Raw genomic sequence first — 16,807 nt, 5'->3', positions numbered from 1 at the left:
TTCTTTCATTTGTTTGGATCTGTTTAACAGCATCTTGATTTCTCATAAAGTCATTAGCTTCCATTTGCTCCAGTCTAATTCTGAAGCAATGATTCTCCTCATTGAGCTTTTCAAATTCTTTTTCCATCTGGCAATTCAGCTTTTTAAGGCATTCTTCTCCTCATTGCCTTTTTGAGTCTCCTTTTCCATTGGAGTCAGTCTTTTTTAAGGTATTATTTTCCTCAGTCAGGCTGTTGACTCTCATTTCATAATTTTCTTGCATTGTTCTCATTTCTCTTCCCAATTTTTCCTCCACTTCTCTTATCTGCTTCTTAAGGTCCTCTAAGGCTTGTAACCAGCTTGTATTTTCCTTTGAAGCTTTTGGTGCAGGAGTTCTGACTTCACTGTTTTCCTCCTATTCCATGCTTTGCTCCTTTTTGTCCCCAAAATGGGAGTGAAATGTTGGAATCTTCTGTCTGCTTTGTTTCCTTTGCCTGCTCATTTTGCCACTCAATTACTTGACTTTTGGGCTTTTTGCCACAGTAGGACTCTGCCACCAGACAGGGGAGCTTTCATCCAAAATGCTGGGGTTTTCTCAGCTGCCAGAGGTATTAGATGGGTGCCCTTTCTGAGGTCTCCACATGCTCCGGCAAGCTGGACACACACCCCAGGACCTCCACCCTAGACTGCAATAAAGATCCAAGCAGGTTAAAGCAAGAACGATTGGGGTTCTTGGCTAGGTGGCGCAGTGAATACAGCACTGGCCCTGGGGTCAGGAGGACCTGAGTTCAAAGCCGACCTCAGACACTTAACACACACACCAAAAAAACTAGCCGTGGGACTTTGGGCAAGTCATTTAACCCCAATTGCCCTCCAAAAAAAAAAAAAGGAGTTTGTTTTAGGGGCGGCCAGGTGGCTCAGTGAGCAAGAGCATGGGCCCAATGTTGGAATGACCTGGGGGATCGAATCCATACTTAGCACCACACCCAGAAATAACTGGCCGTGTAACCTTGAGCAAGTTACTTAACCCCAATTGCTTTAAAAAAAAAAAAAAAGCAAGAGCGATTACCCCTCAGACTGGTGCTTGGCCCCCCTACACTCTACAGGCCAGAAGCTGAAGCTGCCACGTGGCACTGGCTGGCTGTGCCGGCATCTCAGCAGTTTCTCGCCCTGGGGATAAAAGCCACGCACTCCCACTTACTGGTCCCAAAGTCCAGACTGCACTGACCTCTCACTTTGTCCTTCGCATCTATGTGTTGATAAATCTGGGACTGGCCATGGCTGCTGCTGATCTGGAGTCCCTCTTGCCAGCAGCTGGTCAGGCCCGCCTTGGGGCTAAAGCCTAGGTGTGGGGCTGGGCTTGGCTCCCAGAGTGCTGTCCTGGATTCCTGCCAGGCTGTCCTCAGTGGGAGGTTAGCTTCTCTGTGTCATTTTGTGGGTTCTGCAGCTCCAAAGTTTGTTTAAAGTCCCCTTTTTACTTGGATTGGGGAAGGTGGAAGCCAGACCCACGGAAAGGTCATGCTTCTACTCCCGGAATGTTCTTTTTCACCTGTATCTTGAACCCCATTTGGGTTGTTTTTTTTTTTTTTTGGCAGAGATAAAGGATAGGTTTGCCATTTCCTTCTCCAGTTCTTTTTACAGATGAGGAAACTGAGGAAAACAGAATTAAGTGACTTGCCCAGGGTCAAACAGTTAGTAAGTATTTGAGGATGAATTTGAATTCAGGTCTTCCTGACTCTATGCCTGGTACTCTATCCATCGTGCCACCTAGCTGCCCTATTTGAGGAATTAGACATTTTAATTACTCTGATCCCTATGACAATTATTCATTCTCTTACCTTTTCAATTTCTTCCTCTAGTCTAGCTCCTTCCCTTCTTACCTATACATGTAAATTAACTCTTTCCTAAAATAACTCTTTCCTTCAATTCTACTACCCCTTCAAGCTACTAACCCATTTTCTGAACAAAAGATGCTCTGAAGCAGTTTGTGCTTGCTCAACAAGCACACTTTTCTCATCACTTGTAATTTGGCTTCCATCCCCACCACTTTATTGAAACTGTTTTCTCTAAGGATTTCCTGTGACTTCTGCAGTGCCAAATCCAATGGCCCCTCCTTCGTTCTCATCCTCCTTGCCCTCTCTGCAACATATGACATCTTTCTTGATGCTCTCTAGTCATCTCAATTCTATTTTATTTTATTCTCCTTCCTTGCTCTTCTCCTACAATCTACTATTCATCTGACTACTTAGCTATCTGCTATTTTTTCCTATCTTCTATCTTATTTTCTTTTTCAATATTCTTTCTCTTGACAAGCCAATCCACAGAGGCAGCTAGGTGGCACAGTGGGTAGAGAATTAGCTCTGGAGTAAAATGAACCTGAGTTCAAATCAAACCTTAGACATTTACTAGTTACATGGCCCTGGGCAAGTCACTTAGCCTATTATGACTTGACCTATCTGCCTCAGTTTTCTCAACTCTCAAATCAGAATAATAACAGCACCCACCTTTCAGGGTTGTTGTGAAGATCAAATAAGATAATTTTTGTAAAGTACTTATAATAGCACCTTGAAGATAATAGGATGGTTCTTTCCTTCCTTTTTTTTTCTTCCTTTTTTCTTCCATAGTTTAAGCTATGGAAGATGACTCCAAAATCTGCAACTCCAGCCCAACCCAAGACTTGCAATGTAGATCTCCCACTGAGACCTCTGACATATGCCCAAAGCAACTTATTTTCCCCCACATAGATACACATTCCTGTTCCTGATTTCTCTATTTCCTTTAATAGCTAACACCCATGTCATCTTTTATTCTTCCCTTTCTCTCTACATCTAATCATTTGCCAAGTCCTGCCAGTTTTACTTCTGCCATGTTTTTCATCATTGTTATCCAACTGCCATCACACTATTCCAGATGTTATTATTTCTTGTCTGGAATACTGTTATAGTCCGCATACTTTCTGCCTTTAGGATCTCCTTCAAGCTAAGCTATGCTATATACTGTTATCAGAGGATGTTCCTAATACACAAATCTCATTTTCAGAAGTTAGGAATCATTCCATTGTTCATAAAACTATCACTGAAACTTCATTGCCTACCAAACAATATCTGAATTCTATAACTTCAAGGCTCTGCATAATCTGAGTCCAGTTTGGCACTCTAGCCAACTGGCCTAATTCTCATCACAAACTTGAAAGGCATCTGTATGAGCTGGCTGGCTTGCAAACATAAAATGTCTACCACCTTCACTTTTAAAGGTGCAATGCACCCTGAGAAAGAGATAGGAGTTGCCAAGTACCACCTCAACTTACACCTCCCCTTTTGGCGGAGGCAGCTCAAGGAAGAGAATAAGCATTTATATGGTGCCTATTACATTCCAGGCACTGTGCTAAGTGCTTTAAAAATATTATCTCATTTGATCCCAACAATAGCTCTGCCATTTTTTACAGTTAAGGAAACTAAAGCAAACAGAGGTTAAGTGACTTGCCCAGAACCCTGGGTCCATGAGAAACAGGAATAGGAGAGGTTCCCTGCCATCTCCTCTACTCAAAGCCTTACTACTAAACCTGGCCTGCAGCCATTATCCAGGAGAGTACCCCCTGTAGAGATCTGACCTGGCAACTATCTCCTCAGGAGTTGCAGTCATAGTTACTGAAGACCTCCAAAAAGTTCTTGGCACTAAAGTCTCTGGCATCTTGAAATTATTTCAGTACTAGAAAAGGATATGGTTTTATCAACTGAAGTGACAACAAAGAAATATTACTATTAATGGTATACCCTAAGTACCAATGGACCTTTCTATCTGCCCTGCAGATGGATCAGATTCTCATGTTGTCTCTCACTATTAGAATGTGAATTCACTGAGAACAGAGACTGTCTGGCTTTTATCTTCATCCCCATTACTTAATACAGTAAGCACATAGTAATATCTAAGAAATGCCTGTTGGCTTATCATTCAGTTATTCATTTAAATCCAAAGCTTTATGCAAGGTTCAGTCCAAGTGCCACTTCCTGTGGGAAGCTTTTCTTAATTTCCCTCATTGTTAATGTTTTCTCACTCCTGAAATGATCTTGTATTTATCTGTATATATGTTGTGTCCCTCTCCACTCTCCTAGAAGATACGCATTTTGAGGGCAAAAATTGGTCTTCATTCTGTCTAGGTATTCCTAGTGCATAGCACAATACTTCCCATATAATAAGCACTTAATAAGCATTTATTGAACTGAATTACAGGATCAAAGGATCTCTCACTACTTCTACTCTTCCTATCATACGCACTCCAGCCAAACTGGTTTAAGCACTATTTTCAAAATATATCTCATAGTTTTTCATCTCTGAACCTTCACTCACTCATTACTTAGAATGCTCTTTTTTCCCAATTCCTTCCCAAAAATCTCTGCCTGCTCAAATTATACCCATTATTTGAAACCTGAGTTCTCCACTTAGGGTTTTTATAATTCTTAAAGCCACTGTCTGTATTTCTCATATTCAGTTTTATATTAAATTACTATGTACATGTCTTAGATTCCTCTACTAGGAGATTAGCTCCCTGAAGGCAAGTACTGATCTTATTTCACCACTAAGTACAGTGATATGTACATAGCAGGGACTTAATAAATATTCATGTGAAAGTAGATCTTTGTTGTAATGGCATTTGTTTTGAGCTCAACAGAAATGTGAGATGGGCAAATTTAGACAATCCGCTCCAAATGTTCAATAGACTATTTGTAGACTACCTATGGTAGAGCATTCTGAGCTTGTGTTGGTCTGATTAGCCACAGTGGGACACGTCGTAACATGACTCTAAGACAGTGATGTAATTTCGGTCCTCTTTGAGAATGAAGGATAACAACCAACCAACCAATTTGTTTTGTATCAGTGATTTAGGGGAGAAGGGATAGATTCTCAGCCACACACAAAGATGGTCATACTCTTGATCTTGCCATCCCTTACAAATGTACCATCCTCTGTTTAAAAAGTCTGGAATTCCCTTATATGGCCATAATTTTATTGACTCTTCGCTTCTCCCTCTGCCTTCGTTTACCTAACCATACTCTTTTCTCCCACTGTACCTTGATTTCCAATCCCTTGACCTCTTAATTTTCTCCCAGGCCATCTTTCCCTGCACTAGCCATTCTCTCCTCTTCATCTTGACTCCTTGATGAACTAGTTTAATTCTACATTGTCCTCCTCTCTTGAATCCCTACCCCCCTTATCATATGGCTGATTATATCCAGTCCAACCTCAACCTTGGATCACTCCCATCATTCATCACCTTTGTGCCTCCACATGCTGCTGACCAAAAGTTGAGAAAATCACATAACCATTCTGACTGTATCTACTACAAATTTATGTTACATAACCTTAACTGGGCCCTCACTACTATAACTCCCTTGTCAATTCACTATCCCATTCTCCACAGCTGTTTTTCCAAACCTTTTCATTCCTCCTTAAGCTTCCTCTATCTTTTCCTTAACCTTCCCTGCCACCCCTCACCGCCCCCCCCATTCTCTTAGCTGAGACCTTTGCCTCACATTTTATAGAAAAAACTGAGTCCATTCACCATGAACTCCCTCTTCTCCCCTTTTCCTCATCTCTTATCACATGCTTCTTATACTTTCTGCTCCTTCACCCCTGTCTCCCATGATGAAGTGGCCATTCTCCTTACCATGGCTACCCTCATTCCATCCTTTCTCTTTCAACAGATTGCCTTCATCATCACTCTTTTATTTATTTTCCATCTCTCTCATTTAATTCATTCCCTACTGCCTACAAACACACCCATATCTCCCCTACACTGAAAAAGCCCTCACTTGACTTCTCCATCACTGCTAACTATCCCCCTATTCTCTTCTGCCTTTTATAGCTAAACTCCACTTTTTCTCTCCTTAGTCTCTTCTTAACCTTTAGAGTCTGTCTTCTGACCTTATCATTCCACTGAAACTGCTCTCTCCAAAGTTACTAATCTTAGTTGCCAAATGCAATAGCCTTTTCTCAATACTCATTTTCCTTGGTCTCTCTGAAGCCTTTGACACTCTCTCTTCTTTGATACTGTTTTCTCTTTAGGTTTTTGGGACACCACTCATTCTCTATCTGCTTTGCTGGATCTTCCACCAAATCATGCCCTCTAACTCTAGGGGTCCTGTTGAATCTAGGGATTCTGTTGCGGGTTCTCTCAACATCTTCCTCCCAATCCCTCAGGATCATAACCTAGAAGTCATGTTGGATATCTCACTGTCTCTGACCTCTCATATCTATGCTGTTGACAAGGCTTATTGATTTCACATTTGCAACATCTCTCAAATATGCCCCCTTTTCTCCACTATTCTAGTACAGACCCTTACCACCTAACGCCTGAATTATTGTAACAGTCTTCTGGTTGGTCTGCCTGCCTCAAGTCTCTCCCCACTTCAACCCATCTTCCATATAGTCACCAAAGTGATTTTCCTAAGCACAAGTCTGATCATATCATCCACCCACCCCCACTTAATAAACCCTAATAGCTTCCTATTACCTTCAGGAGTGGAAGTACAAAATGCTCTGTTTGGCATTTTGAAATGCTATCAAAGTTCTTCATAACCTAGCCCCCTCCTACCTTTCCAGTCTTCTTACACCTTACTCCCTACCATGTACTCTTCCATCCAGTGACATTGGCCTCCTCGTTGTTCCACAAACAAGACACTTCATCTCTCAGCTCTAGGCATTCTCTCTGGCTGTACCATATTCTGACTCATAATTTCCCTGGCTTCTTTCAAGTACCATCCCCCTCCCCCCAAATCCCACCTTTATAGGAAGCTTTTTCCAACTCCTCTTAATTTGTATAGTCCCTCTGTTAATTACTTCCTACTTATCCTATATATGGCATACTTTGTATATACTTATTTGCATGTTGCCTCTCCCATTAGATTGTAAACTCCTTTAGGGCAGGGACTATCTTTAATCTCTTTTTGTATTCCCAGCACTTACACAGTGTCAGAAAAGTTATTGTAGTTAATACCACAATCAATTTAATAATATATGTCTGCTTCCTATCTTCTGGGAATGAAGGGGATAAATATTAAAAAAGAAAACCTAAAGTATGCTTAGAACAATGATGTGTTCAATTCAATTCAGAGGTAGCTATGTGGCTAGGTGGATATAGTAGTGGATTTAAAGTCTGGAAGATCTGAGTTCAAATTCTGCCCGAGATACTTACTAGCTGTGTAACTTACTCAGACACTTATTAGCTGGGCAATTCACTTAATCTCTCTCAAACTCAGTTTCCTCATTTGGAAAATGGGAAAAATAAAAGTACTTACCTTGCAGGTCATTGTAAGAGTCAAATGTAAAGCATTTAACATATGTAAAGTGCTTTACAAACCTTAAAGTGATATTATAAATGCTAGTTTTTATTATCAATCACATGCCTGCTTTCTATCTTCTGAGAATGAGGGAAATAAGCATTAGAGAAGACCTACAGAATTCTGAGGACTTCTCAGAAGCACACATTTTACTTATTTACTGTTCATTTTAATAAAATTATTTTTGAAACATCTTTTCCTGGTTCAATTTTCAAACTACTCACCCCCAATACACCAAATCGTTCACACATGGTCCAGCCACATAGGAAGTCAATTTCAAAGTTGTGATTAAGGATGATGACCACATGCTCTTTTCCAAACTTGTCCACTGTTTCCTGATCTGTGAATAAAGTACATTCTGTACCTGACCACCATTCCAGAAGCATGACTAACTCTAGAGAATATAAAGGAAAAGAAGGTCATTAATAGCATTCATAGTTGAATTATACAAAGTCTTTGTACTTGACCTCTTTGCTCTATCAGAGTACTGCTGATAGTGCTTTAAAGATTTTTTTATAAGTAACCCACCACACCACACCTTTGTAGTCTAGTGAAACCTATGTATCCCTTTTCAGAATAATGTTTTTAAATGCAGAAAACAAAACACATAAGATTACAAAGGAAGCCAATTATATTGAGAATCAGGAGCAGCTAGGTGGTGCAGTGAATAGACCACCAGCCCTGGAGTCAGGAGGACCTGAGTTCAAATCTTGCCTCAGACACTTAACACTTACTAGCCATGTGACCTGATAAAAATGTTAAATAATAGATAATAAATACTCTGTTATGACTATAAAAGATTCTACCCAAAGGCCACGTACCTGAGGGATAGGTTGGATGGTCAGTTTGGGATACTTTGGGGTTAAAGACCAACTTAATGTAAGATGAGGTGGCACAGGAAAGATTCTGATTCTGGATAAGAATATATACTACGTTTCTGAGGAGGCAGCACTTGGAATAAAGGGACGAGTTAATGGATACTAGAATCATTGCATCCCTGAGGATGGGGAGGATAATAATACCTATGAAGTTACACGAGTCTAAGGTGAGGAACAGACTTTTGGTAAGATTTAAGAAGAATGATTATTTCACTACTATGAGTGTCAGAGAGAGCCCCAACTCTCCCAATTTCTTGGGGCCCCTGAGTAGTTTGGAGGAAGGCAGACCTAAACTGGTCCCAAGCAAACTGTACTAGCCTACTTGAAATGAGGAAGCAGATCTTGGTGATTATGGATTCCTGCACCTGATGGTCAATCAGCACATACAGAGAAGTACAATGTAGTTGCTACTATCCAAACTTTGATGAATCTCTTTTGTCAGTGGGGAGTTCCCCATACTGAGTTGGACCAAAAGTCAGGCTTTTACCACAAAGGTAATGAAATAACTTTCATAAATCCTAGAAATAAATAGGTAGCTTCATATGACCTAATACCCATAGTCATTTCTGCAATTTGAGTTCATGGACAGTATCCTAAAGGAAGAGCACCACAAAGAGAATTCATTCTAGACAGAATCTGTGTATGGAGAGCAGGACAAGGCCCATACATGATTGGATCCCCTAAATATGTCATTTAAGTACTTGGAAAGAGAGGCTACATATCAATGCCTATAAATGTCCCCTTTCTTAAACCTAAGTGGGAAAGTTCCTATGTGGTTATCTGGGCAAAGGGTTTGTGACCAGTAAATATTTGATGGGAGAACTTGATTTCTATATCTGTCACAAGTGAAAGGGGAACCACTCTTCCTTATGTGGAACAAAGTCAAAATACTGATTTATTTTTCTAGGCTGGTTTGTGCATCAAGGATAGCAGGACACATTGATGGAGAAGTAAAAAAAAAAAAGAACAACTATAAGTAAGAGTATTATAAGTTTTTTTAAAAATTCACATGGAATGCCATGAAAGGAGGTTGTGGGAGACACTGGTTGGGGATTTTATGCAAGTGTTTCTACTTCATCTTTTGCTCTAAGTCTACAAGGCTTGGTGGATACTGAGCTTTATAATAATGGAAAAAGGAATCATTGTAGTCCTTGGTCCATCAAAGAGATCCATACAGAGAAGGAAAAGTTTAAGTACTTACATTAACAAATTCATAGAATAAAAAGTAGAAGAGGGTTAGAATTAGATAAATATTGATTAGGTACATAGAGACTTTTTAGTACTGCGAAAAGATAATGGTCATGAACCTCAAAGGAAAGGAGGCTCTTCATTGTGAAACAGGCTGAACAAAAACAAAAGATAAACAGATAAACTGCTGTTCATAGTGTATAGTATTTGTCTTTCCTGCCAGTTTTAAAAGAAGTTTAATTTTAGGGATCATATAAAAACGTGATATTCCAATCACTAGGTAGAAATAGCATTAGGAATTTGACTCCCTCACTTTGTGTTTGTCCCAGAGTGATGAATAAAGATATACCACAGGAAGCCTTCCTTAATCCCTCTTAATTCCAGTGATTTCTCCCTCCTAATTATTTCCTTTTTATCTAGCATAGCTTCTTTTGCATATATATGTTAGCATGTTGTCTCTCCCATAAGATTGTAAATTCCTTAAGGGCAGAGGACTATCTTTTGCCTCTTTTTGTATCTCTAGCACTTAGCACAGTACCTGGTACATTAAAGTAGGCACTTAATAAATATTGACTGAAAGCTGATTGATTGATTGATTGATTGATTAAAGTGTCCTAGTTGCTCTGTGCTCCCCAGAACAACAGTTAGAGTTGGGGATGATGAGAGAGAACCATCTAGCAACATTAAACAAAAGGCAATCAAAGGTATGCACAATTAGAAAAAAGATTCTGGGTTGGCCATGCACTGAAACTGAAAGATAAGAACAGACTGACAGCCTGATGGTATACTGATAACCTTGAGAAATTAAAAGAACAAAGGAAAGTTTCCTGAGTATAGATCCTTTATGGAGACTTATGTAAAGACATGAACAAGAACACTGCAGGGTAAGAAGGTGTGAAGTAATATTCTGAAACAACAGGGTTACTAAAACAGGTGAGAAAGAACTCTATTCTATCTCTGGCTATAAGAGAAGTTTGAGACAATAGGGTTGCTATTGATCACTGACTGCTATTATCAGACAGATACTAAGAGCTTGGCTGGGAGCTAGGATCCAGCCAAGGCAAATGTTGCTAAATACCTCAGCAGCCAGTTTGTCTCCATATTCATACACAGTGCAATTCAATGTACACATTACACAAAATTAACCTGTGATAGGACTACTATATACTATGGTGTCCCTTTACCCCTCATGGGTAAGCCTTATTTTTTCCAACAAAGCTGTCCCTTGGCCTTGACTGTTCCAGGGAGTTAAGGTTTAAAGTTGCCTCCCTCAACACAGCTACTTAGTTGGCTTTTGGCCATAATGGAGGTATAAAAAGGCCCATCGAGGTGGAAACTTGGCCAATGTCCCAAGATCTCACAGAAGAGCCTGCCCTGCTGATCAGATGCTTTCTATATGGAGGCCAGGGAGGCTGTGCTACAGTATTCTTGTTCCTTTCTGTGCCATATAAGTGAACCTCCTTTTGTTCACTTTTAGATGACCTACAAGAATCTTTTGTTCCAACACCAAACCTAAACTAACAGGGTACTGGCCTGAGTCAGCTATGCTCAATATAGGAGTGGTCATAAGATGTTTGTGTATGTATGGCAGCATGTCACTGTTGGCCAAGTACAGAACATCCTCATTTAATCTTTACATATGGCATACTTGGCATGGTAATATTTGAGGAAAATTCATATTATTCCTCACCTCCAACATGGAGAACATAGGCCTGCACAGCATGGGCCAGGTATACCTGTGTATGATCTTGTGCTGGTGACTTACAGTAGTGGAATTAAGTATATACACTGTATTGACCTAAAGGCATTTCAAAAATAGTAACTGACCTAATAGCATTTCAAACATAGGAATGAGGTACTAGTATTCTTGAGTGTTATTCAATTAGAAGCCTTTTTTTTTTTTATAATTTTTGAGGAATCTCCACCCCAGGAAATGAGGTTTATTCTTTCATCTATCTATGAGTGTTAACTCTTCTGTTCAACTCACAGCAGCTAGTTTTCAAGACAGAAGGCTGCATGTTCTCCCACATGGCCATGTGTGTTTACTACCTAGTCAGTCCATAAACCAACAGAGAATGTCAGCTCTAAAAGTAGTTGAACAAAACAAGAGAATTACAGAAGCAATCTGGCTTTGCAAGAACAACTAGAGACTCCAGAAATATGGGGACATGAAGAAAAATCACAGGATTAATTAGAAAAATAAAGAAGGACAATTAAGAGCAGTTGGGGCTGTAGGAAAGGCAGAGGAAGGAGAAACAGATACTTGCAGAAAACAGAAGTATGGGCAGCAAAGCAGTAGGTTAAAGATGAGCTAACACCTAGAGTGACAGAAGACATTTTATTTCTCAAGGAACCTTGAATACACAAACATGGAAAACACTCCTACAAATAGCCACAATTAAGGAATTTTTAGAGGTTTTCTTTGAAGTTTTTTGATAAAAAAGATAAATATAAGAACATGTGGGATTATGCCCCTCAGAGGAACAAGCTGTATTGACCTGAAGGACCCTGGAAATGAACAGAGCAACAATTAAGGTTGTAGTAAAAGCACCACTGTCAACCAGATGCTGTGAACCTTGAAAAACTGTTCATCTTTTCTTCTTCACAGCCCTTCAACAAAGAAGGAAGAAAGTTTCCTCTTCCTCATCTCCTATCATTCAGGTGCCTTATACCATGACCTTCTCCTTCACCCCAGTCTCACATGAAGTGACCTTCCTCCTTATCAAGGCAAATTCCTCTATGTGCACAAGTGACCCCATTCCTTCCTGTCTTCTAACAGACTGCCTCCTCTGGCACCCCTACTCTATCACTTATTTTCAATCTCTCTCTGTTTACTAATTCTCTACTTTCCTATAAACATGCCTATATCGTCTTCTCCATCCTGAAAAAAATCTTCACTTGATCCTTCCATCCCCCAAACTCCTCAAAAAAGCTGTCTACAATAAGTACTTCATTTTTTTCTCCTTTCACTCTCTTCTCAAACCCAACAAACTAGCTTTCAGCCTTATTTTTCCATTGAAACTATTCTCTCAAAGAGATGTGTCAAGGAGTAAAGTGTCAGAAAACTTAAAAGGTTGGAGAGAGCTCAATTATGAAGGGTTTGAATGTCAATTCTCTTTGATCCAGTGCTCTTCCACAACCAACACACTCCATCCCTTGGCTCTGGGCATTTTCTTTGGCTGTCTTGGGAGACACTTGGAGCTCTCTCCCTCTTCACCTCTGCCTGCTGCTTCCCCTGGCTTTCTTTAAGTCCCAACTAAAACACCATCTTCTACAGGAAGCCTTTTCCAACTCCTCTTAATTCTAGTGTCATCCCTCTGTTAATTATTTCCCATATATCCTCTGTGTGTATGTGTGTGTGTGTATGTGTGTAGGTATATATTCTTTGTTTGTTATCTCTCCCATTAGACCGTGAGCTCCTTGAGGGCAGGGACAGTCTTTTGTCTTTTTTTGTACCTCCAGTGCTTACTCAGCACAGTGCCTAATACACAGTAGGTGTTTAATAAATATGGAATGATTTGTTAATTATTACAACCCCTTATTAATCTAATTTCACAATATCCTCTTTCCCTCTATCAAGTGGGTGATGAATAACATATATTGTTTTGGATTAAAGGGAACTGAAATTTCTTTGCTAATTTTGAGACACCTCAGCCATAACTGCCCAGGAAACAATGGCCTGAACCCTGTAATATTTTTTTCCTACCACTCATTTAGCAAAAGTGCTCAATGAAAAAAAGTTGAAAGAAAAAAACTCCTGGCTTACTCAATGATTCCTTTCATCTTATCAGCTCACTCCCACCTACCTCTTCTCCCACACCACATTTCTTAATTCCACAAGCTTTCATTCCTTCATCTTTCAGCTGTAAAACTTATCACCCTTGTCCAGAAAGTCTTTCTTAACTAGAAAAAAAGTGGTAATTTCCTCTCACATGAAACTCCAGTAACTCCCTCTTTAATTATCACCCCAATAAATGCAATGAAACATAGATAATACTACATTTTAAAAACTAAGTCACTAGGAAGTCCACTGAGATCCTTATGTATAGCTTGTTGTTCAGTCATTTTTAGTTGTGTCTGACTTTTCATGACCCCACTTGGGGTTTTTTTGGCAAAGATACTAGAGTGATTTGCCATTTCCTTCTCCAGCTCATTTTATTGCCTCATTGCCTCATGAGGCAAACAGAGTTAAGTGACTTTCCCAAGGTCACACAGCCAGTAAGTTTCTGAGACCAGATTTGAATTCTGGAAGATGAGTCTTCCTAACTCCAGGTCCAGTATTTTATCCACTGAGTCACCTAACTGCCCTAGGGTGGGTATATACACCCTATATAATAATGATTACTTACACATAACAAGCTGTGTGAAAGAAGTTATTTAGGACATTTGTGACCAAGAAGGGAGGTAGCCTAATCATGTAATAAAATAAGAATTAATATAAATATAGTATAAGGGACACACTGATACTTTTGATATGGGGAAAAAAAGAAAAATATCTACAATGTGTTTAGTAGATTCTTTACATGGTATTAATGGGAAAACCGGACAACTTTTATGTATAATTAAGAAAGTTTGGTTGAGTTGTTTTGTTCCAGTGGAGGCTAAAATCAAATACACCAAAGTAAAATAATACTATTACCAGTGTTTTATGGAGCTCACTATCTTACTATAATTTGTTAATGCTACTCTTGCCATGCATATAGGTACATGTGCTACACGAGCAAACGTATACAAAATGACATTTTATAAGCCATATTAGGAACAAATTCTCCCTCTCATTCAAAAGTCAAAAGGTTTTCACCAAAATAAAGAGAAGAGAAACAGCCCTATCACTTGTATGTCTGGACTAAGTCATAACTTAAGTCTAAGTTATTGAGTCATAATAGTCACAGTGAAACCAAAAGGCACATTACCATAAATGACTAGAAAAATTCTATAAAGATTTTTCTTCTTTTGAAAATCTTACACCTGTATTCTGTGGCTGGTGAATTGGGAAAGGGATAATGTTGCAACCAGAGCTATCATTTTACTCAAGAAAATCTAGTTATCCATGTAAGGTTGACAGGATTTACAAATTAAAATGATTTCCAAAAGACCAATCCAGAAGTCATATTGTTAGGGTTTTACCACCTACTGAATAAAAGATTCTGAACATTCAAACAAGGGATACATTGCTGGGCAATAAACATTTCTTAAGCTCCTACTATATGCAGTATGCTGAACAAACATATATGCACCAAAGGGCATAGCATCTAAATTCTTTTATTTTCCTTTTTGGAGGGCAATTGGGGTTAAATGACTTGCCCAAGGTCACATGGCTAGTAAGTGTTAAGGGTCTGAGGCCATATTTGAACTCAGGTCCTCCTGACTCCATGGCCAGTGCTCTATTCATTGAGCTACCTAGTTGCCCAGCATCTAAATTCTTTTTTTTTAAGCAATCGGGGTTAAGTAACTTGCTCAAGTTTACATGGCCAGTTATTTCTGGGTGTAGTGCTGAGTATCTGAGCTCAGATTTGATCCCCAGGTCATCCTGACACTGGAGCTGGTGCTCTTATTCGCTGAGCCACCTGGCCACCCCTAAGCAACTGGGGTTAAGTAGCTTGCTCAAGGTTACATGGCCAGGTGTTTCTGGGTGAGTAATAAGTGTCTGGACCCGGATTCGATCCACCTGTCATCCCGACACTGGAGCCGGTGCTCTTACTCGCTGTGCTACCTGGCCACCCCTCAGCATCTAAATTCTTAAAGGAAAAGTTAAATGAGTTACAGAAGGAAATAAAACAGTAAAAGTATATTAGTGGAAGGGTTCAGTTTATCTCCCTTAGAACTAGAAAAATCTAACCATAAAATAAGTAAGAAAGAAGATAAGGATATAAATAGGCTTTCAGAAAAGTTAGATATGATAGACCTCTGAGAAAAAAACTGAATGGTAATAGAAAGAAATATACTTTTTACTTAGCTGTACATGGCATTATCACAAAAATTAGTCATGTATTAGACCATTAAAAACTTCCAATACAAACACAGGAACAAGACTACAGCAGTATATCACAAAGATCATACATTTTGACCAGACTGGATTCATACCAGGAATTCAGGACTAGTTCAGTATTAGGAAAACTATCAGCATAGTTGACCATATCAATAGCAAAAACAAAAAAAAAAATAGTGAGCTATCAAAACTAAATTACTATAGTTAATTACTTCTGTATATTGTGTACTTAATCTATTCTATCAATCAACCTCTCTTATCCAGATGCAGATTTGTTTTAGTGATTACTGTTTTGCAGTGTAGTTTAAGATCTGGTACTGGGAAGCAGCCTTCCTTCACTTTTTTTTTTTTATCAATTCCCCTGATACTCTTTACCTTTTTGTTTTTTCATGAATTTCATTATTATTTTTTCTAGCCCTATAAAAAATTCTTTAGTAGTTTGACTGCCATGGAACTGAATAAGCTTATCAAATTTGGAGATGGCACAATTCTAGGAGAGATAGCTAATATACTGAACAACAGGCTATCTCATGAGATCTTGATAAGGCTTGATAAATTTTTTGAATCTATTAGGATGAAATTTTATAGTAATAAGTGTATAGTGTTACACTCGGGATTCCAGAAATCAAATCCACAAGTACAACATGGTGAAGGTGTGGCTAAAGACCTCAATGTTTTAGTGGATGGCAAGTTCAACATGAGCCATGTTGACTTCCATGTGTGACATGGAGGTCAAAAAGGTTAATGCCATCTTGGATTGCAATGAGAGGCAGAGTTTCCTGTAATAAGGATGTGAGAATCTCACTGTCCTCTGCCCTAGTAAGAATTCTAGAACCTAAAGTCAGTTCTTTTGTGATCCCTTCTGAGAACAACATTTTACAAGACACCAATAAGCCAGACGGTGTCCAGAGGAGGACAGCCAGGATGGTGAAAGAATCATAAGATCACAGACTTAGGGATGGAAGGGACCTCAAAGGCTGATCTACTCCAGCCCCCATGTTTTTACAGATGAGGAAACTGAGGCCCAGGGAGGATAAATGACTTGAAAACATCCCATAATAAGTACATGTGAGAAGTGGAATTTGAATCCAGAGTCTCTAAATCCAGAACCAATTCTCTTTTTACTATCGGAATGTTGTTAACCTGGGGTAGGTGAACTTAAAAAAATATTTTTGATAGGTGTATTTCAATACAATTGGTTTCCTTTGTAATCCCAGGTATTTTGTTTTATATATTTAAAACCATCATTCTGAGAAAGGGTCCAGAGACTTCACCAGACAGCCAAAGATGACAAAAAAGATGAAGAATTTCTGCATTGCACCATACTGCTCAAGTCTATGCCACATAAGACATGTTTAAGGAACTGGAGTTGTCCAAACTGAAGAAGAGAAGATTCTAGAGGTGCAGAAGAAGGGGATATTACAGATAATTACAGG

At 39.2% G+C, this 16,807-nt stretch overlaps 1 protein-coding gene across 1 annotated transcript in view; it reads right to left on the bottom strand.

Moving 5' to 3' along the window:
- Window positions 1–16,807, bottom strand: part of AGPAT3 (1-acylglycerol-3-phosphate O-acyltransferase 3) — a 182,162-nt gene that overhangs the window by 20,859 nt on the left and 144,496 nt on the right. The window contains exon 4 of the mRNA XM_069074846.1: window positions 7,541–7,710. Within this exon, the coding sequence (XP_068930947.1) occupies window positions 7,541–7,710 (170 nt within the window). The remainder of the gene's footprint in view (window positions 1–7,540; window positions 7,711–16,807) is intronic.

Source organism: Petaurus breviceps, unplaced genomic scaffold, assembly GCF_028583685.1.
Source record: "Petaurus breviceps papuanus isolate PSGF00001 unplaced genomic scaffold, PetGlider_PUasm1.0 90897, whole genome shotgun sequence".
Classification (NCBI taxonomy): domain Eukaryota; kingdom Metazoa; phylum Chordata; class Mammalia; order Diprotodontia; family Petauridae; genus Petaurus; species Petaurus breviceps.
Note: the sequence above shows the minus strand (reverse complement) of the source record. Positions and strands in the feature narration are given on the sequence as shown.